Source organism: Nilaparvata lugens, chromosome 3 (genome assembly GCF_014356525.2).
Source record: "Nilaparvata lugens isolate BPH chromosome 3, ASM1435652v1, whole genome shotgun sequence".
NCBI lineage: Eukaryota > Metazoa > Arthropoda > Insecta > Hemiptera > Delphacidae > Nilaparvata > Nilaparvata lugens.
In genome coordinates this window covers 74,924,176-74,951,169 of record NC_052506.1, presented here as the reverse complement: position 1 = coordinate 74,951,169, position 26,994 = coordinate 74,924,176, and the positions used below count along the sequence as shown (strand labels likewise).

Genomic DNA, 26,994 nt, shown 5'->3' with positions numbered 1-26,994 from the left:
TTCCATATACGTAGTTTATTTAAGGCTGTTCCGTACACTTTTTTTCATTATTTGAATAATGTTGTTAAATATAATTGTTAAGATCATTATGAGAGTGAGAAAAAGTGGCAACTGAAATTTTTAAGTGGTCTAATAAGCGAGTTATGGGTTGTTGAAGTGCTAAAATCCGTTTTCTTTCCAGATCATAAACGGTTTCGAATTTTCCATTGGAGTTTTTTCAATACATTCAGTATATCATTGGCTTTGTTTTAATATGCGTTTTTCGCGATGTATGCCAAAATAAACAAGTTATCAAATTTACAAAAAATGTTACTTTTTATTCATGAACGATATGGGGAATAAAATGTTTTAGTTTGGAAAGATACATTTTTTGGATTTTTAAGAGAAGTTCTTTCTGTTAATATAGTAGAAACCGTTTATGATCTGGGAAGAAAACGGATTTAGCAGTTCAACGACCCATAACTCGCTTATTAGACCACTTAAAAATTTCAGTTGCCACTTTTTGTCACTCTTATAACGATCTTACAATTATATTGAGGAAGATTATCCAATTTAAATAAAAAAGAGTGTACCGAACAGCCATGAGCACCTTTTTCAGCCAACCAGAGAGAACAACAAACGGCTTGGTATGGAAATGGTCCAAGCGGCAAGCCCATCAAAGCTTCGTTTTGTCAATAAAAACATAATGGTCTGGAAAAGGGTTATTTGACAATTTTTAAAAGGTTTCATTGGGCCCTCCGGACCCCGCCTAGTATCACAACCCCCCCCCCGAATTTTTTTTCTGGGTACGGCCTTGGTTCTATGTACGAGAGTACAGAGGTAGCCAATGTTGAGGTGTGGTCTGCAGTGATCCAGAAACTTTACACATAGTCTTATTTAGCTCAACATTGAAATTTTCACAACAAATACTACAAAACGGTAGAAGTTATATCTTACTCATGAATCGGTGTTTCGTTTCTGAACTTCACTTCAACGCTCACTCATTCATTTAAATTTTCACAACAAATACTACAAAACGGTAGAAGTTATATCTTACTCATGAATCGGTGTTTCTTTTCTGACCTTCACTTCTACGCTCTCATATTCATTCAAATTTTCACAACAAATACATACAAAACAATAGAAATTATAATTATGTTACTCATGAATCGTTGTTATTCATTCAAATTTTCACAACAAATACATACAAAACAATAGAAATTATAATTATGTTACTCATGAATCGTTGTTTATTCATTCAAATTTTCACAACAAATACATACAAAACAATAGAAATTATAATTATGTTACTCATGAATCGTTGTTATTCATTCAAATTTTCACAACAAATACATACAAAACAATAGAAATTATAATTATGTTACTCATGAATCGTGTTTATTCATTCAATTTTCACAACAAATACATACAAAACAATAGAAATTATAATTATGTTACTCATGAATCGTTGTTTATTCATTCAAATTTTCACAACAAATACATACAAAACAATAGAAATTATAATTATGTTACTCATGAATCGTTGTTTATTCATTCAAATTTTCACAACAAATACATACAAAACAATAGAAATTATAATTATGTTACTCATGAATCGTTGTTTATTCATTCAAATTTTCACAATAAATACATACAAAACAATAGAAATTATAATTATGTTACTCATGAATCGGTGTTTCTTCTCGAACTTATGAAGTTGTGTTTTTGAGTCTTCTGAGAAATGGAAAATTTTTCAGAGGTATTTTGTCAGACAATAGATATTATCACAAAAATAATATCAGAGTACTGCGCACCAGTCTGGCATGAGAGCAGCAATACCAAATTAATAGATGTTGAGCTAATAAGACGTATTATATGCGTATAAAGTTTCTGGATCACTGCAGGCCACACCTCAACATTGGTTACCTCTGTACTCTCGCACATAGAACCGCCAGATCTCCGTCGCACAAAATCTACCAGTAGATTATGGGATCAGATAGAGAGAAATCAGTCTCTCCCCATTCATCACTTTCTTGATGCTCAACCAGGTTTGAGACTGAAATCCCGCAAACCTCCATGGCTGAGCTGCAGAATGAGTAATCAGCAAGCCTTTACTGCATGGCAAGAGCGATGCCAACTGTTGGGAGATGAGAATAGAGATAGGATCAACGTCCCGCCCGATCTGCCCTCCCGAAGGGTTTCTTTCTGCCTAGAAAAACATGGGTACGCCTCAATAGAGTAAGGACTGGTTGCAGTAGAGCAGAAGTGCAATGCATAAATGGGGTCTTGCGGAGTCAGCAGATTGTGAGTGCGGTGAAATGCAAAAACTCCACCACATTACCGTTGAGTGCCCACTATACAGGTTCCCAACTGGGGCTGCAGGTCTCCTCACTCTTAGTCCAGATGCTCTCCAGTGGCTGAGTGACCTGGAAGTACCGATCTAAAAGTCTATAATGTGAATAAAAACACAAATATGTTGTCAAATTCTACACAGTTTTATTCGGTACACGACCATGGTTTCGTGTAAAACTGTAGAATTTGACAACATATTTGTGTTTTTATTCAATTATGGAACGGTTCTACAATATTGACAATGACTCAGTCGAAGTCTATATGTGTGTTTTTCATGTAATTTTATTTTGACAAAGCTACCCAACTGGCAAGCATATAATTTTAATTTTTCTTGGCGACTCTTTTCTAGTGAGAATAGTACTATGTTTTTTCCTCCCTGAACATACGAATATATATATTTCACAAAAATTAAAATTTTGAATTTCAACATGATTTTCTGTTGCTCTCATATCATAATATACTTTCAATAATTTAATAATTTTCGTTTTGTATAGCTCTGATTGAGAAGAAAGGTGCGAGCACAGTTTCGAGTTTATTGAAAGAGGTTGGCGGTTGGCCAGTTGTGGAGGGCTCCAATTGGAAAGAGGCCGACTGGGAGTGGAAGAAGAGTGTCTACACATTCCGAGAGAAGGGCCTTGGTATCGATTACTTCTTGGGCATCTCTGTCGGACCTGATCTTAAAAAGTCAACAACTCGACGAATTATTGTAAGAATCATTCAAGCACACATAATAAGACAACGCTGTTCAGTGAGCAACCAATAGTTTAAAAAAATAATTACACTAGGAACAGAGATGTTGAGAATTTCTTCATATCGAGGTGAAGTGAGATATTGTCAGTTCACCAATTAATGGAACTGGCATCTCTTTTATTTCATTTTAATTAGTTAATAATAAATAAAAGTCAAGTTTATGAGTTAATTACTTGTGCTTCTCCTACCATTTAGAAATTTCATGTCACAATACGAAATTTAGAAAATTAGATGCCGGTTAACAACTTTCCGGTTTATTAGAATATAACATATAATTTGATTTTACTTTATTGAAAATATTTAGATAAATGAAATTCGGTAAATAAATAAATAATAAGATATTAGGAAATTGAAGAAGTTTTGGGCAAAAGCCTGTTTTTTCTCTTCCGATCATTGTATTGTTTGTGCTAACCTTATAAATAAATAATAATTATTCGTGATGAAGTTGGTTAGTATTGAGGGTAGACAGATTTCGTTCAAAAGTTACTCAATCTCTTTCACTAAGAACTATTTTACAACTGAATTTTTTTCTATAATTTGCAGTTTGATCAAGCTGCACTTGGACTCAATCGAGAATTCTTAGTCAAGGGTCCAAGTGATAAACTAGTCGCGGCTTACTATGATTACATGGTGGATATTGCTGCATTGTTTGGAGCTGACAAGAACGCTGCCAAAAATGAGCTGAGAAAGTCTCTCGATTTCGAAATTAATCTGGCCAATGTGAGTTTCAACTATTATATTTACTAGAATGCATAAAAATACTTGGACATTTTAATCTTTTCTGTTTAAATAAACATAACTTCTTATAAATGTTGAAGTGACAAGAAAATTGATGAAGTGACTTTGACAAACATTAATTTGTTACTTTGAGCTTGACACTGATTAATGACAAAACAACCATAACTTTTACCTTGAGAGTGGGCAGGAGTTGAGTGGTCACTGAGAGATCAATGTAAAAGCAGTCAAAATCATGAATTCTTTTTAAAACACATCACGTCTACAGTTTGCATGAAATTTTCTTGAAAAAATTTATTGGATAAATTATTTATGTAGCAGGGCAATGACTTCAAGTTTAAAATATTCTTTCCAAAAAACCTTGAACATCATGTGATTTTTTGTTCATCAATAACGGCGCTATTTATTTTATTTTTCATTCAAGGGCAACTCTTCACGAGTATTATAAGCCCAGGTGATGATGATGAGGGGATGAATGACAATGCCACACAAACTCTTCCGTTTGTGAAGATGTGTTAACATTGATCTCATGGGGCATAATTAGAAATGGATGACTGCTACTGCCCACTCTTATAATGTACCACTAAAAAACTAATGTAGAACTAAGTGTAAACTAAAGTGCACTAATAAAATTTATAATGTGTACTATTAATAAATGTGCAGCAAGTTGACTATTGAAAAGCAGGGTGAGTAGTTTTTGAAAATGTACCACTGGTCGATACATTTTCAAAAACCTCTCTATGGACAAAACTTCCAAGGTCCTTCTCTATGACTAACCGACATTATTATGTCTTGAATCCATTACTTACAATTTAAGACCAGCAAGTGTAAGTGCTTACAGTATAAATTTCACTGCATTGACAACCAGCAATCATCAATTCAAGTTCCAGAGCGATAAGCTAATAAATAGGATACCAGACGATTTCATTAGGGATAAAATTACAAGTAATAAATTAAATAAAATAAGATCCTGGGTAAAAGAGAATTACTTTTTTAAAATCGAAAACTAAATTACTATAATTATGACTTGTTTTTAACACGCTCAGTTTAATCTTGGTTTTTTTTTATTACCTGAAAAAAGAATTTTTTATTATTATTATTATTATAATTTCTATATTACCTATTTCTGTTATTGGGCTTGTTGATTTTTGATTCGAAAATTGATTTTTGTTTTTATTTATACATATTTTTGGTTTTTGGTTTACTATCTTTTAGTTTGTATTTTAGAATATTATCACGGCAAATGTACAAATAATTTAAAGAATATTTTCGAACTCGTGGCTGGAGCTCAAGGCTTCTTTTTCCAGCCACACCAATGTATATTAGTTGATAAGTGTTATTTTGTAAATTTCTAGTGAATTGGTAAATAAATAAATTTTGATTTGATTTGAAATTTGATTACTATTGGAATAAGTGAAGGGCTAAATCTTGTTTAAATTTTGTTTTTGTCCTCTAAAGCAAAACAGAAAATGTTAATATAAGTTGTTTTTCATGGTGGATTTTCATTAGTATTTTTTTATTTTTAGCCGTTACAATGTTATGTAATAATATTTTGTGCGAAATAAATTCATTTTTGAAAGAAATACAAAAACTCTAATTTTATTTGCCATGATATTGGAGAATCCCAACCAGTTTCTAACACAAAAAAGTTCATGAAAAATATTATTTTGGAACCTAAAATTCAGAAACGCTTTGAAAAACTTTTTGTGTAAATTGTGTTAAAAATAAGTTCTAGGAGGTATGTGGCGCCACGTATAGTTCAAACAAAAATAAAAATCTTATAAACACAGAGAAGTTGACAAAAATCTGTCTTAAATCTTACCGAAACTGAACAGAAACATTTGTTCGCATTGCAGATATCTTTACCGCGTGAAAAGCGAAGAGATAGAAACGCCTTATATGATGGCATGACACTGCCTCATTTGAAAGAGAAGTACCCTAGCATACCATGGGAAGAATATTTGAAAAATCTTCTACCAGGAAACATTCAGCTTAAACGAAATGAGTGGATTATTACATATGATCGAGTATTCATTCAAAAGCTGGAAGCATTGATGAAAAATACTCCAAAAAGGTATTATATTATAATTATGTAGATTAATTTTGGTAGCTAGCTGCTTAAAAATGAGATACATCACAATAAAAGAATTAATTCATCAATCCTAGAAGCTTCAATGAGTTCACTGACTTGGTTGAACCGTTTAATTGACCAGTTTTTGGAAGAAACATATAAAATATTAGATCGTACAAAACTTGGAAATTCCAACAAAGACATTCTAATACAGGTATGACTAAATTGAATGTTCTCTCCAATAATAAATTAATACTGATATGTGAAAATCCAGCTCAACGCTTTGAGTTAGAAGTCTCTCTTTGACAAGGGCTGTAGTATCATGACGGTAGTAGCCTACCGTATTTATCATGAATATTTTTCAACAGATACTTGTTTCGAATAATGCAATTATGTGTTTTCACAGAGTACAAGCCAACTATGCTTTTTGGAGAGTGGCGAGAGAATCAGTGAGATACTTGTCGGATGATTTCCGCAGACGTCAGCTGAAATACGGCGCAGTGCTCAGTGGTCGCACCGAAGCCGGCTCCAGGTGGAGGGAGTGCACTCAATTCGCTTCTAGCGGGTAAATTTATGTATTCGGCACTTTCTTCTTCTACAGCAGTCCAAGTGCTGTATGCACTATCTCAGTTTGAACGGATATATATAGCATATACCAGCTGTTGTTTCAATCTTGGAAGTAACACATCATGCGCTATAAGTAATTCGACCATAAATCAAATCTAGATTAGCGTCAAACTTAGATGTTACTTGGCCCCAAGTGCTCTACACCATGACACTGTGATGATTTAGAAACAACATCAGCTAATACAAGGTGCGGCAAAATAACACCTCTCTATTTTTGACGAGGATAAAAACATGTTTGCAGATAAAACAAATGTTTTGATTATATTGGAATATTCAAAAAGATATCCAATAAAAGGCAGCCATGGTTTTTGATAAACTGATGCAAGCGAATATTGAAGCACTCGTGGACTTTGTCAAACTTTTCATTGAATTTCCTGTTTTATTACTTTTGAATTTTCAACTCCTTATCTATCAAGTAATGTGACAAGGCGTTATTTTAGGAGATTGAGCAATGTCTCCTCCCTAAGAAGTCAATAAGCCTGAAAGTATTTCCTTCAAAATATTAATTGTCTCCAGAGCAGTATGGGATGTGGCAACCTAAACTTCCCCCTCTACTACATCTACATCCACTTTCGCTCACCCCACCTATGTACTATCAAGAAACAAAAATGGGAAGACTGTAATATTGAATTTCTATCTATAAAAGCAAGCCACATGTTAATTGTATTATAGATTGAATGATTTTGCAAAACTAATCACTGGAAATGTTATACTGCACCAAATCAGATGCAGTTTGTACCAAAACAAATGTTGTAGGTACCACACGATGAGATGGCTCCTGGCTGACATTTGAAACAATGGAAACCAGGGGTCATCTCGTGCAATACTTATGATACGTAATAATTATCTAATAAATTACATGAATCAAGTTTGAAAAAAATGGGTTAAAAAATTATTTCAATTAGAATAACTAATTCCACGATAGTTTTTTTTGAAAAAATAATTAATTAGTGTGTATTCTTGAATAATATTCAGTTAATTGGGTCACTTAATTCAAATAAGTGGATGATATCAAAGGTTGCACCCATTTCTTACTGTACCTTTTCGATAACACTGCAAGTTCTTTTGAGATGGATAATTCTTTCGAATTAATTTTTGTCAAATATCGCATTACTGTATTATAATGGATAGATCTTCAAGGTTGCATGCCACCAATCTTGTACTTTACAATGTCAATAGCCAAACTTAATTTTGGTTCTCCAAAGCTTAGATAAAGAAAGTAAAGATGAATTAGATTAGGTAGAGAATTTTTGCTCAACTTGAATGTCAAGTACAGGTAAACTGAAATGTTATTATGTCTGGGATTTCCAGGTTGACACTTGCAGTTGGATCACAGTATGTCCAAAAATTCTTCAAAGAAGACTCGAAAAAGATTGCCGTGGAATTGGTTCGCCGAGTCCGCATGGAGATGTACAAAACTCTAGAGCATGTTGAGTGGATGGATGAGAAAACCAGGCAAGTAATAATTTCCATTCCACAATATTTCGTCCCAATTCATACAGAAGTGGTGTGTCGCTGACTTTTTCAACTCCCATCGGAACATATGGTTTAATTCAGTAGAAGAAAACGCCACTTCTGTTTGCATTGGATCATATAGGAGTGGCGTGGAAGTGTCAAAAAGTCAATGCCACGCCACTGCCACGTCTCTGTATAAATTGGGTATTCGCCTGTTTGATACAATATTGAAGGAAGCTTCAGAAAATTGAAAATGTTCAATTTTGATTATTCAAATTTTCAGATAGGGTTGATTTCTATTCGTATCAAGTTATATAGAATTTGAATATAAAGTTTCAAGTGTGCATATTAAAATTATGTTATTCAAATTTATTATACTACAGTAGTTGATTCTACAATCATTGGACACAAAAAATATACACAATGAATTTATAATAAATTGTAGATGGGCTCTTATATAATGTACTTTGCCCTTATAATTTACATTTTAAATTGTGGCCTAATTATTGTCGAATTAGATTCCGATTATTATCCGACAGAATGCAGATCAGTAGATGCTCATAGACTATAGGTGATTTCAATGTATAACAATAACTCTTCATTTTATAATGTTTGATACAGTAATGCCACGGTAATATTTGTAATATATTTTACAAGGTAATACATGTCTGTATGAAATCTGATGAAATAGGCATGGTGAATATTCTCATTGATTATTTAATTGTACATAGGGCTACCGCTTTAGAAAAGGCAAAGGCGATGACAACACACATTGCTTATCCAGATGAGCTACTAGATGACAAAAAACTGATTGAATTTTATAAAAAGGTAAGATTAAGATTTTTCATGATCTATTAGTCTCATAGTTATACTGTAAGGCCAGTTGCAGACGAACCACTATCACATGTGGGATGTGGGGCTACTATTTTCTGTGGTACCACAAACGCAGCGCACATGGAATGCATTGGCACGCATGGCAGTGGCACTGATAATTCCACATAACATTGCGCGCTATGGTAGCGATCACTTTCCTTGCGATTGTGGTACCACTGATTTGAGCACCGCGCTACCTCTGATGTAGTATGAAAGACTCTCTGCGTTAGGCAGGTTGCATACGAACCACTATCGCATGTGGGATGTGAAAAACGTCTGAAAACTCTTGCACTAATGCGCGTTTTCTCGAATGTAGTGTGAAAGTCTCTGTGCGTTAGTCGTATTGTTCTGTGGAATGTCGGTCCCACATCCCACATGCGATTGTGGTTCGTCTGCAACCGGCCTAATAGTAATATAGAAATAGACTTGAACGAATTATGGTGAAATCAATCGAATTTACTAGATCAAAATGTTTTTCTTTAAAATGAAGAGCCTACTACCTGTTAGATATATTTAAAATATTGGAATAAGATTTATTTATGATTATTTTATTTTCATTGATTTCAATTTTCCACCTTGCTCAATTTTCAAAGAAAATTTATCTTTACATAAATAATTATAGAAATTCATATCTTTGATAATTTAATTTACATTTGCAGCTTGAAATTGGCACAGATGATTATTATGTAGCAGCACTCAATATGACAAAATTCGCTACAGAATTCAGATTTAGCCGTTTGAGAGATCCTGTAAACAAGACAGAATGGATAGCACATGGGAGGCCAGCAATTGTCAATGCTTTCTACAATTCAATTGAAAATTCAATTCGTAAGTAACTAAAAAAATTATACATACAGTATTAGCTTTTGATTCATGTTAAGGATTGTCTTTTTCTTCTTTGTTACGGTAATTAGTTAGACTTTAGAACGAGCTTTGCGCGATCTACTTATCGATAAACAATTATGATTTAAAATAAGAAAATTTCATTTCCAGAATTTCCTGCTGGAATCCTACAAGGAGTATTCTTCAATAAGAATCGTCCACACTATATGAACTATGGAGGGGTTGGCTTCATCATAGGACATGAAATAACTCATGGATTTGACGACCAGGTAAAATAAAACAGCTATAAATGATGATTAATGTCATCAATTAAGATCAATCTTAATATTGAAGATTAAATATGATTAATCTAATGTAAACAAGTAAAATATCATTACCGTACTTCTAATTGATGAATAAATTAGCAGTTCCTGTACTTTTATGTATGTGCTTTAGTTTTGTGCAGTAACATTATTTGGTTGTAATTTGTTCTTGGCAAATAAATTCATTCATTCAAGTAACAATATTTATTCATTTTTTTAAAACGTCAGAAAAGCAGATCATGAAACTGATCAAATCTCACTGAGAAATTATATTCTCTGAATACAATTTTTTGTTTCCAACATTGATAATTTATTCAAAAATTTGATTTCCAAATTTGTGAGAGTTAGTGGCCTATACGATCGGTCATTGCGGTATCTAATCAATTACTTGAACTTGAAAAGTGATCACTTGAACTGGAGATGACTTGCCAGCACCTTGCACTTTCGATGAAATGCATTTCAAGTCCTCTCCCAGCTATTCATAGCCGATCTTCTTCTTTCATTATAAATTCCCCCAATTGCTTACACAAAATATGTATATTTAACATAAGCATAACGTATGCTTAGGTGACGTTATTGTCACCCTGCTTTTGCACTCTAGATACTTGCATATAAATACTGTCATGTCACGTAGCATTGCTTATGGCTGATATGTGATTTGCATTGTATTTTTAGGGAAGACAATTTAACAAAGATGGTAACCTAGAAGAATGGTGGCAACAAGAGACGAAGAAAAAATACTTGGAAAAAGCAAAGTGCATAATCGATCAGTACGGAAACTATACCGCTACCCAAGTGAATATGAAGGTGAGAAAAAAGAAAAATATGCACTCTCAGTTCGAAAGTATGCACATCACAATGATTCCGACAGTAAATCAATTCTGATAAAAGGTTGTTTATGGCAATTCAGATTAATTGAGATAACCAAAATTGACTTACTGTTAGTTACACCAAACGAGATCTAGTCTATTAATTATGTGGCCAGAATAATTAAAATAAAAAGCTGATTCTGCTTGGTGCACAAACTTAAGAGGTGCCACAAAAAATCAAAACCAGTTATCAAACCTATAGAAAAATTGTCATCCACTAAGGGCCATATGCACCTACGTTTAACGCTGATCTACGATTATGGTATGGTATGGTACGATTATGGCATTTTTTATGTGGTGTTTCATTCCAAGTTTAAACCAACAGCCTGATTTATCTCTGTTCAAACAGATATGGTGCATATGGGCCCAAGTATTGTATCAGAAAAAAATAAATTTACAGGTAGAAAAAACAAAAGTTCTATTTTACAATTGAGAAGCAGTCTTTAATAAATATAATTTATATCATATTACAAAGTAAAGGCAAAATCCCGAACATTTACATATTTATTTTTAAATGGAAGTTATTCATAAATTTGTTGAATCAACTTGTGATAAGTGTAGTCAATTGCATAAAAAATGAAAATCAAGAATTGAATTTATCTAGAATACTACGACAAAGAATCCATCTAAAAGTTTCTTATTGCTAGCGGTTGGGTTGGATCTTATCTAAAAATGATATACACTCTAACTTACACTAAATTTACAGAAGTCCACGCAGTGGATTATTTAGATTTAATATGCTATCAACTGTACACGACTACGATTATTAAAAACAATTATACTGTTTATTAATATAATAATTATGATACGCTAGTTCTATTGAGCATTCAACATTCCAGTATCGAGAATCAAGTTTTTTACAGTTCTGAGATATATCCTTAATTTTATACAAATAATCAAAATAGTTTCTTTCACTCAACAAGACCCGCTAGAATGCTTGTGTCAATTCTTGATAAATATCTACTAAATCTAATTGTATAATATTTGAATATGATATAAGATTACTAATAATAGAATGAACATCTAATATGATATTTTTCAGTTGAATGGTATTAACACACAAGGTGAGAACATAGCTGATAACGGAGGTATAAAACTGTCGTACTACGCTTACCGTGAGTGGGTGCGACAGAACGGCCCTGAGCCAAGGCTACCCGGCCTACAGATGTTCTCACCTCAGCAAATGTTCTGGATCAGCGCAGCCAAGTCGTGGTGCTTAAAGATCAAGGATGAAGAGCTGAAGATGCGTATCACAACCGGAGTCCACTCTCCTGGCGAGTTCAGAGTCATCGGCCCGCTCTCAAATCTCAAGGAGTTTGCTCAGGATTTCGGTTGTCCCACTGGATCAAAAATGAACCCACAACATAAATGCACTGTTTGGTAGTTAGCCAACGAGAGAAAGAGTACATCACAAGGAATTTTGTGACATTATGAGAGTAGCAAGCATTGAAATAGAGTTTCCTGATCAAAAGATTCATTGAGTGTCATTGGGAAAAAAATTGTTTCTGAAGCATCACAATAAATTTTTATTCATATAAAGAAATAAAACATACGGTATCTAGTAGAATTCAGCTAAATTCAGCTAATATCAAAAGTGAGCATTTGATATAATTTGTTCTGCAAAAATTATAATAAAAAATCAACCTATGTGAAAACCTTGTATAAAATGATTGGCACGATCTCAACAAATCAAATACTGCTGAACTCTCAATGGCACTACGTGTTACGTAGTTTAATTACCATTGATTTGCAAAATGTGAGCAATAAACAAACAACCAAATATTTAGTATGATTTTTCATTTTTCCTTTTTAATGACTTCATAGAAAACTTATTGGGCCATATGAATAAAATTGAGCATTTGCTTATACTTCTAAAATATTGAGCATATGCTTCCTATTCTATAAAAAATGTGAGAATTTTGCTTATGCTCATTAAAAAAATATTTTGAGCATTTTCTCAAAAGTAAAGCTTAAGCGGGATGCACACCGGAGAAACGCATTTCGTGAAGCCCTCTTTCATGAAACTTGTTTCATGCAATCCGTTTCACTCGCTCATGCATACAAAAGAAACTTTCCCTGCTTAATCTTATCAGTCGATTGCGAGCAACTTTCGTTTTACGTTTCCTGAAACTTTTTTCACGAAACGCGTTTCTCCGGTGTGCAGCCCGTCTTATGCTCATAATTGTATATGAATAAACTAGAGCATTTCTTCAACTTTTGAAGCAAATGCATCAAAAAAGGTGAGTCTAGTCTGATGTTTGACTGTTTCCCTTGAGGTGCGTACAGATATACGCGCCTCCATCACGCTCCGTAATCGCTCCACACACGCTCCGCACTCGCTCCGATCACGAACGTTACGGGAGATGCTAGCTCTTCTCGCGTTCCACTCTTGCTCCCCGGTCGATCATCAATCGATCTGCTCGAGTGACGTTCGATTACGCAGGAGAGCGAAAGTCTGTACGCACAATTGGAATCAGGGGCATCCCATTCTATTCTGTTGCATTGCTGTCAAGATAACTGATTAAAGTTGAACTTGGTAGTAGTAACTTACTTGAAAAATTAGACGTACCAGAGAATAGTAATCACCAGGATCTCAAATCTTCAGGATCTTGAGTGTTATATTTTTGTAAACATTCAAGAATATTGGTATAACAGTCAATTTGTTATCATGATAACTTTTGATATTGGCAGTAAAGCTGCGTTTACACCAAAGTTATCAACAAAATGTTCAATTCTCCGTCCTTATAGATTCTATTAAATTGAGCATAACTTATCATATACATGATGAACATATGTGTTTGTCAAGCTCCGTTCAATCTAATAGAATCTATAAGGACGTAAAAATAAACATTTTGTTAATAACTTTGGTGTAAACGCAGCTTAAAGAGTTGCATGGCATTCACTTTAGTAGCAAGCATTGTAAAATATCAGATGATTTACTTGGACTGTTTTTATTTCATCCTAACAATGGCATTTGAAGTATGTCATCGCGAAAGGTATGGATACCATTTGCACTTGAAAGAGATAACTCACCAGATTAGTCGAGTGTGTTAGTTACAAGTGGCAGCTTCCCCCTCTGCTTGCAATATACGCCGACGCCTTGTCAGTTTTCCAGGCGCAGATGAAATCTTGTCGACCGGCACGTATGAAGGAGGAGTGTTCTCATCTCCCAGCGACAAGCCTCTTCGTTGTCTCTCCTCTTCAATATTCCTCCAAACTTTTGTCATTTTCAATCCACTTTTGGTGTGATCAATCACAGCTTTGTGACTATTTTGGCTCAGGGCACTCAATGGCTTTCGTTTCTGGAATACAAATTAAACAAATTAGATTCACGAGAAGCAAATAAGTTCTAGAATAAGTAGTGATGAGTATTGTCTTTTTTCTTTAGGGCTACTTTTAATATAAATAGAAATATAAATCTGAGAACCCTTTTAAATTATTTCGTCACGACATGTTTCGGTTGCTAATGCTATTTTCAAGTGAAATGAAGTGCTATTTTATAGTGGTGAGTATTATACTCACATGTCTAGCATTTACTTGATATCTGAAGGATAATTAATACACAGCCAACTTGGAAATCTTCAATTATCTTGTAATCTATTATTCTATTAGGAATCTCCTATAGTGTAATTGATAACTTATAGCTGTGTTGAGTGTGCTATACTTCCAAGGGAAGCAAAAGCTAGTTTGGCCTCCAACTGAACTAAGACAGTTAACTATATTATTCTGGTGAGTGATAGAGTGGCTGGATTTGATCTTAGTAGACGTGAGTGGACCACATAGAACACAATCAGGACAGGCCATGAGCAAAGTGCTGCAGAACTTTATAAATAGGGATTTACAAACCGACCGAATTTTGACTGTGGAGCAGACCAACATACTATTGGATACATATTTAGGGTGTGATACATAGAATGCGTATTTATGCAAGTGCACATCAGATCAAGCATGAGCTGACAAACAAAATTTGAGAAGTGCCATTGAAACACATATGTAACTGCTCACACTGAACGCAACCAGCAAGTGCAAGCGTTCAGTGTGAGTGTTCCAATAGCTCTTTCCAGAATTTGTTTCTCATCTACACTTAATGATAATGATAATAAATTTGTATTAAGATTTTGTGAATAAAAAGCTATTTGATTTGCACGCTGGTCATGCATAACCAAGCTTGCTGCACTTGCACATATACGCATTAAATGTGATCACACCCTTAGGCACTGCGATGGAAGAACCTACCCACGAAATATTCTCCTGAAAACATGTAGAAATCGTGCCTTTGAAGTTTAGAGCAGTGTTAACATAGTGTCACTCACTCACTCACTTTTAACATAGTGTCAGCCTCTATATTAGAGGCTAAATTGAATTAAATGAAAAATGATGCAGACATAGTTCATTGACAAAATGAAAGATAATCCATATGAAATGTACAAGTTTAAGGCCCGCCGCAAAGTAGACCCACGCTAATCCACGGCACTCCAACCCACACCGTGAAAAGTTTTATAAATCATTGCTAGCAATGGCGCACCGCAAACTGCACCCAGCCGAGAATATTCCACTAAATTAATATCCAAGCGTGGATCGGTTTGTGATTCGTTCACAGGTTTCGTGGAACGTGGGTCACTCGTTCGTTGCACTTCGCATGCCTACAACTAGCGCATGCGCCGTCAACTACATCTGTAATAAATTATAAGTACTCGTACACCCAATGCAAAGTTAGTAGACAGAAGGTTGGTCACTCATGTATAGTATTTTAGTTGAAATGCGATTGGAGTGGGGGAACTGCAGCCGTGACGTAGGCTGTAGTACAGAGTAGGCACAATATCGCATTCTTGAAAATCATACGGTGACCTATAGTCAAATTATATAACACAAACATTTTCTGACATGCAAGATTTCTGTTTCTGTTTTACAATAATTATCAAAACAATTGAATAATACAAGTATTTTGCCATATAAAAGCAAAAACCCCACCCTAACCTTCCCTTTCAAATCCTTAAGGTTTCTTCATCTTCTAGGTCGTGTTTATATTTTGTAGTTTGGCTATACATCAGCTTGTGAATTTCGGGGATGAGATATTTTGATTCTCGTAGAACATGTGCTCGATACCAGCATATGTTCAGTGCATTTATATGAATGAAATTCTTCGGATTTATTGGGATCGGTTTATCGGATTATTGCAATGCATTGGTTTATCAAGATATTTTATGGGTTAATCTGAAATTATAATAGTATAAAGTTGTCTACTAACGCTTTTCCAGCTTATTAACTTTTTCGTGTCACGTTTTTAGATTCTTGAAAATCTTTCAACTTAACTTTATTCATATAAGTTGAATGAACTTGAAGTATTTAACAACATCATTAGAATCAGTGATTCAATTGCTATAAGTATGGAGAATTTTTAAGTTCTAGGTCAATCTTGAGGGGATTAAACGACGATGTATTTGAAGATACAGTGAATAAACTGTATGCTCAGTGTGGTTACTCTATCACTTTTTTACTACACGTGACGTCACGCTGGCGTTTCCCCCACCACTTCGAATCTTTCACCTGTGAGTGATCAACCTTCTGTCTACTAACGTTGCACCCAATGTACCTAGTATTCTAGGTTCCTTGCGTACACCGATAGGCTACTCTACGGTGTTTTTCGGCTATACTCGGCTTTTGTCGAGTTTTTTCGGCTATATTCGGATTTTGTCGAGGGTTCACTTTGCGTTGACAGACCCAGCCCAGCGTGTGGATTGAGTGTGTGTACTTTGCGGCGGGCCTAAGGGTGTGAAAGACAATCACACCTAAGATTTCATTTGTAAACCCTGTATAAATACATTTATTTTTCATAGTACTGTAAAACATAATATAATTATTTATATCACAGAGCATGAAATATATTTTTAGCTACCGGCTACCGCAAATGAATACACATGAAATTCAATAGGCTACTTACCACATCTGAGATAGGATTCTTGGTTTTAGGCGTCGAGTAAGGACTTTCCTTCAATGGACTAGCGCTTTGCTGTACATAGACCACACATTTCTGCTTCTGACTGCTGGCACTATTCTCCTGCAGGCTTGTCTCTGAAACGACACTGCTAGTGTGGTCTGCCATGGTTGACAGCCAATCATGAATGGGCTTGTCGTCAGCCTCAAACACGTCTTCGTTGTCAGACACCGTCATAGAAGGTTCATTCATTGAAAGACAATCCATATCACACCTCAAAGATTCCATTTGCAAGCCCTGTATAAATAGATTAATTTCTTATAGTACAACAGTCTATAAAAATTTTTCACCATACATTTTATTGGACATAAAATAAAACTATTTCTAAAGAAAAAAAAAACAATTGATTGCCAAAAATGTATTTCCTGTATTTAGTCTAAAGAGTACGGTAGCCTGAATAATATAAATAATTTTAAAGCCAAATTTACAATAAGAAGTCGATTTGAAGAATGATGAATAAAAATTGTTAAATTTTAGGCTGAAAATTAAATTAAATGGAATTTGTATAGAAGAATTTTCTGATTTCTATAGAAGTAATTTTCGTTTTAGAAGAAACTGAATTATTGAGCATTTGAAGAAAATTCCAATATTTAATAATAAATGTGAAATAGTTAATGAAATTATTGTGAATTGGTAGACAATGAAATAGACGTTTAATGCCTTTCGAGTAATTTATAAATTCCCTTTACACTTGAATAAATCTGTGCCATAATGGTGTTTGCAAACATGATTCTCAAATTCATTTTATTACATAGTTATCGGATACTCATTTCGATTGCCTGTTGTGGGAGTTAAGCTATGGTATGATAGGTCATTCTACCTCAATGAATTAAAATCTTGTTAATTATTCAAGATATATGGCCTTTATCATAGGCTATATCCAAGATATAGCCTATTCATTTGATAAGCTATTGTAATCTTCAATCAAGATTAACACTCCAAGTGTTTCGATATGACTACTTGAATGTTTATAGTTACAGAAAATCACTATTACGCTTATTATATTTTATTAGGGTACAACCACACTGAGCGGAGCGTGGCGTGGCGTTCTAGAGCGGAGCGTGACGTGGTCAGAGCGTACATGACACACAGAGGAAGCGTTTGAGCGTAGAAAATAGCGTTGTCTAGTTTGCACGGACATTACTTTGTGAGAATAATTACTTAGAGTATTGGATATTAGCTATGCCTGCTAGGACAGAGTGGGTTAATGAAATTAGCTTGAATCTTCGACTATTTGTTGAATATCACCATCTGTTTAATCTGTTGAATGATTTGGAAATAATTTATAATGAAGCATTTATAAACATTTTATATTGAAGCCTAATTTGGAAAAACAAGTCATTATAGTTTGTGTAAAATAAGTTGAGACTTGGCCCTCCATCCGAAGAAATTACATGGTTGCCAATTCGAAACAAATTGGAAACATTGTGAAAATTTGTTTTTCTTTTGAATATCACTTCTCTCAGAATGATGGGGCGTCGTAATGCCTAATAATTTTATATCAAATTAACGGGGAGAATATCTCCTTTCTATTGGTGTCTGGATAATTTTTATCCGACCTATAGATATTTTTTAATTAATGTTTTTGTTCGTCAATGTCGAGACATTTCGAGCAGAAAACATGAAATTTTCGACATGCTAGAAACTTTTTTGTTTCAAAAGATAAGTAGGTGGTGAAAGCGAGAAAGTTTCTCAGAAATAATTGAAATTATTTTTTCAATTGTCAAAGGTACTCGGAACAACGTATTTTGGCTTCTCAGGAGTTAGCAGCTTTCCAGCTTTTAGCATACAATTTGGTACACAATGCATACCATGCAGCCGCTCTCCGAATTTTAAAATTCCTTGGAGACCAAAATACGATCTTCCTACTACTTTTGACAATTGAAAAAATAATTTCAATTATTTCGGAGAAACTTTCTCGCGTTCACCACCCACTTATCTTTTGAAACAAAAAAGTTTCCAACATGTCGAAAATTTCATGTTTTCTGCTCGAAATGTCTCGACATTGACGAACATAAACATTAATTGAAAAATAACTATGGGTCGGATAAAAATTATCCAGACACCAATAGAAAGGAGACATTCTCTCGTCAATGTGATTCTGAGAGAAGTGATATTCAAAAGAAAAACACTGTAATTTCTTGGGATGGAGGGCCAAGTCTCAACTTGTTTTACACAAACTATAATTGGAGGAATCCAATATCTGCTGAAGAAAGAGTTGTAATAACACCAAGTTAACCATACTTCATAGAAATTGATTAGAATAGCCTTTTGATTTCAAAGTGCAATAAATGAATGTTTTCTTTTGAATAATCAAATAATACACATTACAGGGGAATTTGGGCAAACATTAAATTAATATACTGGATGGTGGGAAATGTAGTAGAACAAGTGTATTATTATGAACAAGAGTAGACCACTAGTATGTACATCAGTAGGGCACTCGCACGTTGACGCTTTGACGCTCCGCTCGTAGACGCTCCAAAAAACAAACCAGCTTGTTCCAAAGTTTGAGTAGACGCTTCCAAAGTGTATTAGCTCACTACTTAACATGATATTGTTCACGACGCTCCGCTCCGCTTCCGGTGTGGTTGTATCCTAAAAAACACTACTAGTTTTGGCAAGTGCCGATAATGCCAAGACACCTGATAATGACATCGCCGAAATTAGTAGTGTTTAAAATATAAGAAGGGTACGGTACTAGTGATTTTCTGTAACTATTGTAATGTTATAATATATTGAAGATCAACATTTGTGTGTTGCTGCATGACACCCTAACACAACCTACCTTTGATGATCTATCATCAGCCTGCACTCCACTGACTGAACTACACAGCGATGTTCTACGTGAGCTGTCCGCTCCATCATCCAGATGTTCTGTCTCAATCTTCAATTGGCATGAAAAATCTTCAGACACATTTTGCAAAGTACCAGCCTCTTCAGTTTCCTCTTGTTGCTGGGATACCTCTTCAAATCTCTCAATAAAATTGAGAGCTTCCTCTTTAGCTTTCATATTCGTAACCGCCGCCTTCATCCTCAATGTTGATTTAGGAGTTGAAACAACCTGAAAAACAAAATTATTTATGATTATATTATTTCATTAAGAGACTGAAGTAATAAGTTTTCTCAAACTGAAAACTTCATAGTCTTATTATTCATCGACAAGTTTTATTTGGACTAATGTACAGAGTGAGTCATATGAATGGGAACCCTTCAATAAGTTGGAGACTGTTGTAGATATAATACTGTAACTTTTAGGATAAGTTATTGATCAAATACTCTACCTTTTGACGTACGACTGAATTTTAACCCCTCATAAGGGGTAATAACTCGAATATTTTAAATGTAAACACCCATTGTGTGGTACATCATTTTAAAGCCCTTTTTAAAACAAGAAAGATGGCATCGGTAAAAATATTCTATGATACTTGTATCTAAAATGGCACTGATTGAAGTTTTAGTTTTTAAAGAAATAAGGGATTGTAACTCAAATATTTTGAACGTAAACACCCATTGTTTGATACACCATTTTAAAGACCTTTTCAAAACGAGAAAGATGACATCGATACAAATGTTCTATGATACTTTTATCCAAAATGGCGGCTGATTAAAATTTATCAATAATTATTTCTTTAAAAACTCAAACTTCAATCAGCCGCCATTTTGAATAAAAGTATCATGGAAAATTTTTATTGATGTCATCTTTCTAGTTTTGAGAAGGCTTTTGAAATGATGTATCACGCAATGGGTGTTCATAATATTTGAGTTAAAACCCCTCATTTCTTTAAAAACTAAAACTTCAATCAGCCGCCATCTTGGATACAAGTATCAAAATATTTTTACTGTTAATAACAACAAAAATAGTGTTATATAACAACAGTCATTACATTTACTTGTGTGCTGTGTATGTGCGAGCAAATATTGAAAAGTTCAACACAAGGAGTGACTTCCATGGTCACGACACTAGAAGTCGAAGTCTCATAGATGTGCCATACCGTCGCTTGTCAAAGACCCGTGATGCATTTCCTGCATTGGCCTTGCGGATCTTCAATAGGCTGCCGGGGGATTTGAAGATGTTGAACACACCAGCATTCAACCTGAGACTCAAGTGTTGGCTTAGGAGAAATCCGTTTTATTCCATTCAGGATTTTTTTCTTAATGACTTGGTAGGATTTCTCTGACGTGTACTGCCATCTCGATGGTTGAAAATGTGAAAAGTTATATATTTTAAACTCTTGACGCAACCCATACAGCATTGCTGGTATTGGTGAAGAGGAAGGTAATTCAGGTAAAATACAAACTAATCAATAAAACGTACATATAGGGTTGGGCTATAATGTTCAACATGTCTCGTTGAGACTAAGTAGATAATTAGACCTTTACGGAGCAGGGGTTATCTGCTAGTTTATAATAAAAAATAGCCTATATCGAAACAATGAATATTTCAATATTTTAATGATGAACTGGTAACTTATACATATCAATGAAAGCCTCTCTTAACAGAAAATAACGTAACTGTTATTTCCTTTAAACTGATTTTTTACTGTGAACTTATATAGGTTTTGTTTACTCAACTTACTACAAAATTGTTTAGACGATTACCTCTATTGGAGTTCTGGGAATGCCATCAGTAGGAGAGCGTGGATCACGGTCTTTGGATAGATGCCTGGTTTGTAGAGGGGTTGATGAGTCTTCACAACTCTTAAGACTAGAAACCTGAAAATTGCCCATACTTCCAATTGGATTTTCCAAGTAAATTACAGGATCTGAAAAATAATTTTCATGGATGAGTAACAACACAGATTTAAAATAATAGATTGTTGAATGTTTATCTGACTGCAATAAATCGTTGTAAGTTACAATAATGATTAAGCCTAGAAATGCAACAGGGGTTGCGCATAAACCCAGACCATTGCTTTTTTGCTGTTACAGCACCTTGGCTGCAGTAAATTTGTAAATCTATGACAGAGAAATACCGGATAGACATGATCGTTCAATAAAACAACAAAAGTTCAAATATTTAAAATAATCTCAAGATGGCCGTTCAAATAGACTGACAAAACTTACAATCTTAGTTACCAGTTCAATCGTATACCTAGTTCATTTATATGGGCTTTGTTGAAAAATTTTGCTCATTTTCGAATAACTGATGTAGTCTATCCAAATTAACTTATATATTTTCTAGTTAAAGATTTGCCCTTACAATTCGATGATAACATAAAGTAAAGAGTGTTTCACAATAAGATTCTTCAGCAAGCTCTACAGATTCTAAACCATTGTTTGCCTTATTATTCTCATTTTCAATTCTAGTTATATTTTTGAAGATTCTTCATAATTTCAATCAATTTACATTAGTTTCTTCATGTTTTCCAGTAATGATCACTGCATATTATATACTTCTTAAATTTTTGCCGGTTGACTCCCTTTTATAAAATTGGGACATTTCTAAATTGATATTTATAGTATAAACATGTTTTTTCACAAATTGGATATAAATCGCAATCAAATAGGAAAGGATGAGTATTTTTAATCTACTGAAAAAAGGATCAATTGATTGTGGCGCATTTAATATTATTTTATATTCATCCCGTTCATGGAATTTAAAAAACTAAATAAGAGACATCAAACGTTATTAATTGATATTTGATATTAAAAACCAGTTAAAAAATCTAGTAGGAATTTCAAGATATGGGTTATGGGTTAGGTCGTAACCCCATGTTGTCTGTTTGTTTTGAGTTGTTTTTCTAGGGTTAATTAACTAACAACTTGATTTTTAAAATTAGTTATTCATAGTTACAATTATAATATTGAGTCACATTATTATAATTAGAAAAATAAACCAAAATGAATTATGATCAAAACAGACAAAAATTTACATGACAAGACATGACTAAAACGAAAGTTACTTTATAGTTCAACATATTGTATAAAAGTCTAAAACGATTTTGTTAAAGGACGGTCGATTTTAAACAAAATAAAATGAATCAATAAGTTAGAATAAGAATGAATTTTAGAACTACAAAAAGCTATGTTTGTCTTGTTATGGTACAATAGACTACTAGCCTATTTAGTGTTCAATAAGAGTAAAGTAGCCTACTGTAGAAGTATTATAACTACAGCAAACAATTTGAAAAGTAAACAACTTACCAAAAATCCTTTTTTTTAAAGATATATCACTTTTAAAACTCGCCAAACTTATAGGTAATAATAATATTATTGTTCAAACACAAGATTCAAACCATCTAACCAACAACAACAAACCAACGAAAAGATGAAAATAAATGAAAATGTCCGTTACTTTTCAAATGATGAATTTGTCAGAGGAGGGGTGCAGGAGAAATCGGTTGAGCAAGATGCAGACGCTGTCGGTGGTAAATGGTCACATGATTGGTTCAAAAATGCCAAGAACTGCGCACGCTCACAACTGCACAACGATGATCTTTATCATCAGCTGGATCGCTAGATTTTTGTTTTGTTGATCATATGGGCATTGGTCAACCGCGATTTATTTATCCAACTTTAAAAATAAGATCGCTATTTTTCTAAATCCAGATTTTTGAATTGGACAAAATCGTTGAAAAAAGTACAAACTATAATTATGAGCCGATTCACGAATTTTCTTTCTTACTTCCGAAGGGGAATAAATACTTCATCAACAAGACGGGCAGGCTCAGAGTGTCATCCAAGTAACGGAGGTGTTATCGGAGAGGTAAACATGAATTCAAAAAGAATGTTTTTTAAAAGAAATTAGGCTATTGCAGATTAAGTATTATTACAAGTCCTATAATTTACTATAGCCTAGTTTTATTTTATTTTTCAGTCTTGTGTTATTGAGAGTTTTTATTAGTGGGTCACCGAGTTGGGTTCGAGCGGTTCGGATGGCCTTAAATCGTTTTTAAAATGGTCTGGCGGTCGACACTAGATTTTGGCAACCCGATATAAAATTGTGTTAGCTAACAAATTTACTTCAAATAACAAAAATATACAGAGTTGGGCTATGAAATATGGAGGATTTAAAATAATTTTCCCTACATCCATGACCAGCTTATTGGATGGATGGCGTCAAAAAAGCAAGTTGGCAGGTCAAACTATTCTGTCCTTGTGTGGAATGTGTGCACCAATATATTCCTTTACAGAGTAGAATGAATTTCTATTCAGCCAGATCTCAACTGAAGCAATACCCTGCAGGTTATTTACACTAACAGGCAGGATGTTGTAAAGCTGCAATGCTAAGACAGGGAAGGAGCCCTTTTTCTTGTTGATTCTGCAGTGCGGTAATGTAAATTTTAAATCTCTTCCTTGTAATATGTGCATGAAGATCAGCTCTCAGCATATGACTGTCCCCTATGACCCTGACATGCAGCAGACTGGACAGTATATTATACTGTATGAAGACCGTATAAGGATGCCTAGTTTAGTCTAAACAGTGATTGGAACAAAGATTGGTCTGAACAGTACTCACGATGCTCTGATGAGGTGCTCACACAAAGCGCCTTATCCTGGAGTACACTCTTGGAACATACCGCATGAACTACCCCCCCCCCCCCCACAGGAATCCATACAGAATATGGGAATGAACAACGATAAATTACTCCAAAGTCTCCAAATCTCTTCTGCTGAGGAGGGAAATAACAGAGTTACACATTCATTTTTGATTGGAACTAGAATTTTTGTAGTGTGTACCTCAAATGTTGCAATTTAATGATGAAAGTTAAAAATTAAATAACTTGTAGCCTACATAATATCATATATGTGTAAAATAGCAATCGTTTCTGTCCATACACTTCTGTGAAAATTGTGAGAAATTGTTCATATAATCCTTCAAAGCGTTGCGCATGGTATCGCTTGAATTTATTATGTAACTCAAGGCATCAAGTAAACTTGTTTTATACAATGTCTGAATGAGCGTTTTGGCAAATACTCGCTATTTCATATAGATATGCTATCTTGCTTGCTTAACCAATTTCAATTTTCCCTCTCTAAATAATTATTAAAATAGCAATATTTGAAGTACACTATATGGAGACTAGACCAAAAAACTTTTAATTTCGTTCAAACATGAGTGAGCAAATGCTGTTTGAAATTTTCTATACTTTATTGCTCAACTCTGTACATACTCTGCCATATATTTAAAAAATACTCTAAATGACAGTAATGAATCCTATAGTGAGGTCCATGTTATAATGACAGTATTTGATCAACTTTGGTTTTGGTATCCTTGTCAATCATTCGACAAAGCCGGTGGTACTATCCTTTTCTAGGTCCACAACGATGACAATTATGTTTTTGACAGTGTAGAAATATAATTAATTAATGCAGAGAATCGGCATCGCTATTCTTGTATCTCCATCCACTGTCATTATAACGTGGACCTCACTATAGGGATACATTAATTTACATGAAGTAAAATGTTTTTATTCAATTAAATTTCAGAACTTACCTTTTGATATCTACAATGAGACAAAGTTCAACATTTTGATGACAATTTATTTGATGACGGGGTTTGGACTGGTGCCATTAGTTGTTCATCATCAGTTAAGAAAACAAAACCGTGTTGATGACGAATCTAAAGATGAAGGAAAAGTTGAAGATATTGATGATCCTGATGGTTGGTGACAATAAGTATAATCATATCATAGTTAATAAAATTATATTTAGACAAATTTTAGAAAAAGGAACTTTAGGAATGAGTCTTATGTTTTGATTACCTCATGCTTTGATTAGTTTATAGAATACTGGGTCAATATTCAGTATTTTTGGTGTAGTTATATGTGTCTAGTAGGCTACTGTCAATTTAATATACAATAATATATTGATAAGACACCCCATATCTTGGCAATTAGGCCTAATCTCAAAATCGAGAAAGACAATAAAAATTATAATTGAATTTTTAAATTTAAGTAGTAAATGAATAAATTATTCAAATAACCATGAGCTGTTGAGCTAAATTAAAAAAAAAATGTATTGTAATATTGGACGCAAGCTTAGATAATTCATATTTCTAATATCGGGGAACCGAACTTTGTTCTGGAGTGTGAAAGCATAGAAAATTTGTAACGAAAGATTGAATTTATAGTTTATATTTATTTCTTCATTTTCTCAGTCGTACAATTATTTTTCAGTTATATGAGGAGGCACAACCAGGCTTATGCCCAAAACTGTCCCTTTTCAAATTTATACTACAGTCCAAATCAAAATCTAGGTTAAGCTACTATCACTCATCAAAATAACAATTTATTCACACTTCAAAAAACAAGCACATCATCAATTACAAATAGATATACTATGAATTCGATTTTGAATGATATACTATGTTTGTTACAATATTTGTTAATTTAAACTATGTACTATTCTACACTAACAGCATCTAGTTACTATTTTTGACTTTTTGAAGTAAACATGTTTTCTAAAAAAAGAAAAATAAACGAAAATAAGTTTATCTTGCTGAATTTTTCTTCTCGTGAGATTAGCTGGATGATCCCACGTACACATGCACTCGTTCACTCTCTTCCATTACGGTACCTATTGACAGATGACATTTTTTCCAAGGACGTATTTATCCTTTTGATGTCCTTCAGCGAGTTATCCAAGGGTTAGACCTATTGCAATCAAATCTTCATATCATAAACCTAATTTGTTCCAAATTTCGTAAGAATTGTTAGAGCCGTTTTCGAGATCCGTTGAACATAAATATTTACCCATATAACCACATAAACAGATAACCACATAACCATATAAATATATAATATACAGAAATTTCTAGCTTAATAATATAATAGATACTTCCTATGGTACAGGCAAGGTTTGTGATTACATGCCTATTCCCTATTGTTGATAGTTTTATTTTACATTAATATGGTATTGTAGAGAAGAACTTATTCTTGTCAACAATTTTGTTATAAGATATTTTGAATATGTTTTGCTAATTTACAATTTTTCACTGTTTCAGGTGATTGATACCCTTATTTCTACCAAGTTATGAAAATCAAATATTTCTTTAAAATCAATTTTGGACTCTGTTGTCTACCACAACATCCCTATGCTATTAATTCAGAATTAAACTGTTTATTTTGAACTCTGTCAATCATTCCAATCTTGAAAGATATTATTATTTTAATTGATTAAATATAATTATAGAGGTTA

General features: G+C 33.8%; 3 protein-coding genes across 3 annotated transcripts in view; 2 read left to right on the top strand and 1 right to left on the bottom strand.

Annotated features, from left to right (window-relative positions):
• LOC111048878 (neprilysin-2) overlaps nt 1–12,631 on the top strand; it is a 17,704-nt gene extending 5,073 nt beyond the window's left edge. Inside the window, exons 6-15 of the mRNA XM_022334859.2 lie at nt 2,826–3,037; nt 3,625–3,801; nt 5,673–5,890; nt 6,294–6,452; nt 7,826–7,969; nt 8,701–8,797; nt 9,502–9,670; nt 9,836–9,954; nt 10,663–10,794; nt 11,899–12,631. Of these exons, the coding sequence (XP_022190551.2) occupies nt 2,826–3,037; nt 3,625–3,801; nt 5,673–5,890; nt 6,294–6,452; nt 7,826–7,969; nt 8,701–8,797; nt 9,502–9,670; nt 9,836–9,954; nt 10,663–10,794; nt 11,899–12,240 (1,769 nt within the window). The 3' untranslated portion in view covers nt 12,241–12,631. The remainder of the gene's footprint in view (nt 1–2,825; nt 3,038–3,624; nt 3,802–5,672; nt 5,891–6,293; nt 6,453–7,825; nt 7,970–8,700; nt 8,798–9,501; nt 9,671–9,835; nt 9,955–10,662; nt 10,795–11,898) is intronic.
• Nucleotides 11,276–23,277, bottom strand: LOC111048879 (cell division cycle-associated protein 3). The gene is made up of 6 exons (XM_039424551.1): nt 22,999–23,277; nt 21,454–21,617; nt 19,640–19,915; nt 16,798–17,088; nt 13,890–14,158; nt 11,276–12,196 (listed from the first exon to the last, which is right to left on the bottom strand). The coding sequence occupies exons 2-5, from the start codon at nt 21,580–21,582 to the stop codon at nt 13,907–13,909; spliced, it is 948 nt and encodes a 315-aa protein (XP_039280485.1). The 5' UTR covers nt 21,583–21,617; nt 22,999–23,277; the 3' UTR covers nt 11,276–12,196; nt 13,890–13,906.
• Nucleotides 23,184–26,994, top strand: LOC111048871 (cytochrome c oxidase subunit 7C, mitochondrial). The gene is made up of 3 exons (XM_022334848.2): nt 23,184–23,560; nt 25,285–25,459; nt 26,801–26,994. The coding sequence occupies exons 1-3, from the start codon at nt 23,450–23,452 to the stop codon at nt 26,806–26,808; spliced, it is 294 nt and encodes a 97-aa protein (XP_022190540.2). The 5' UTR covers nt 23,184–23,449; the 3' UTR covers nt 26,809–26,994.

Bases quoted from the DNA above. Each gene is read 5' to 3' on its own strand.
- LOC111048879 (XM_039424551.1), bottom strand. From the start codon at position 21,582: ATGGGCAATTTTCAGGTTTCTAGTCTTAAGAGTTGTGAAGACTCATCA. The intron at 19,916-21,453 runs GTAATCGTCTAA...TTTGTTTTTCAG, and splicing joins TTCCCAGAACTCCAATAGAG to GTTGTTTCAACTCCTAAATC. The intron at 14,159-16,797 runs GTAAGTAGCCTA...TTTGTATTCCAG, and splicing joins AGAATCCTATCTCAGATGTG to AAACGAAAGCCATTGAGTGC.
- LOC111048871 (XM_022334848.2), top strand. From the start codon at position 23,450: ATGAGCCGATTCACGAATTTTCTTTCTTACTTCCGAAGGGGAATAAAT. The intron at 23,561-25,284 runs GTAAACATGAAT...ATTAAATTTCAG, and splicing joins ACGGAGGTGTTATCGGAGAG to AACTTACCTTTTGATATCTA.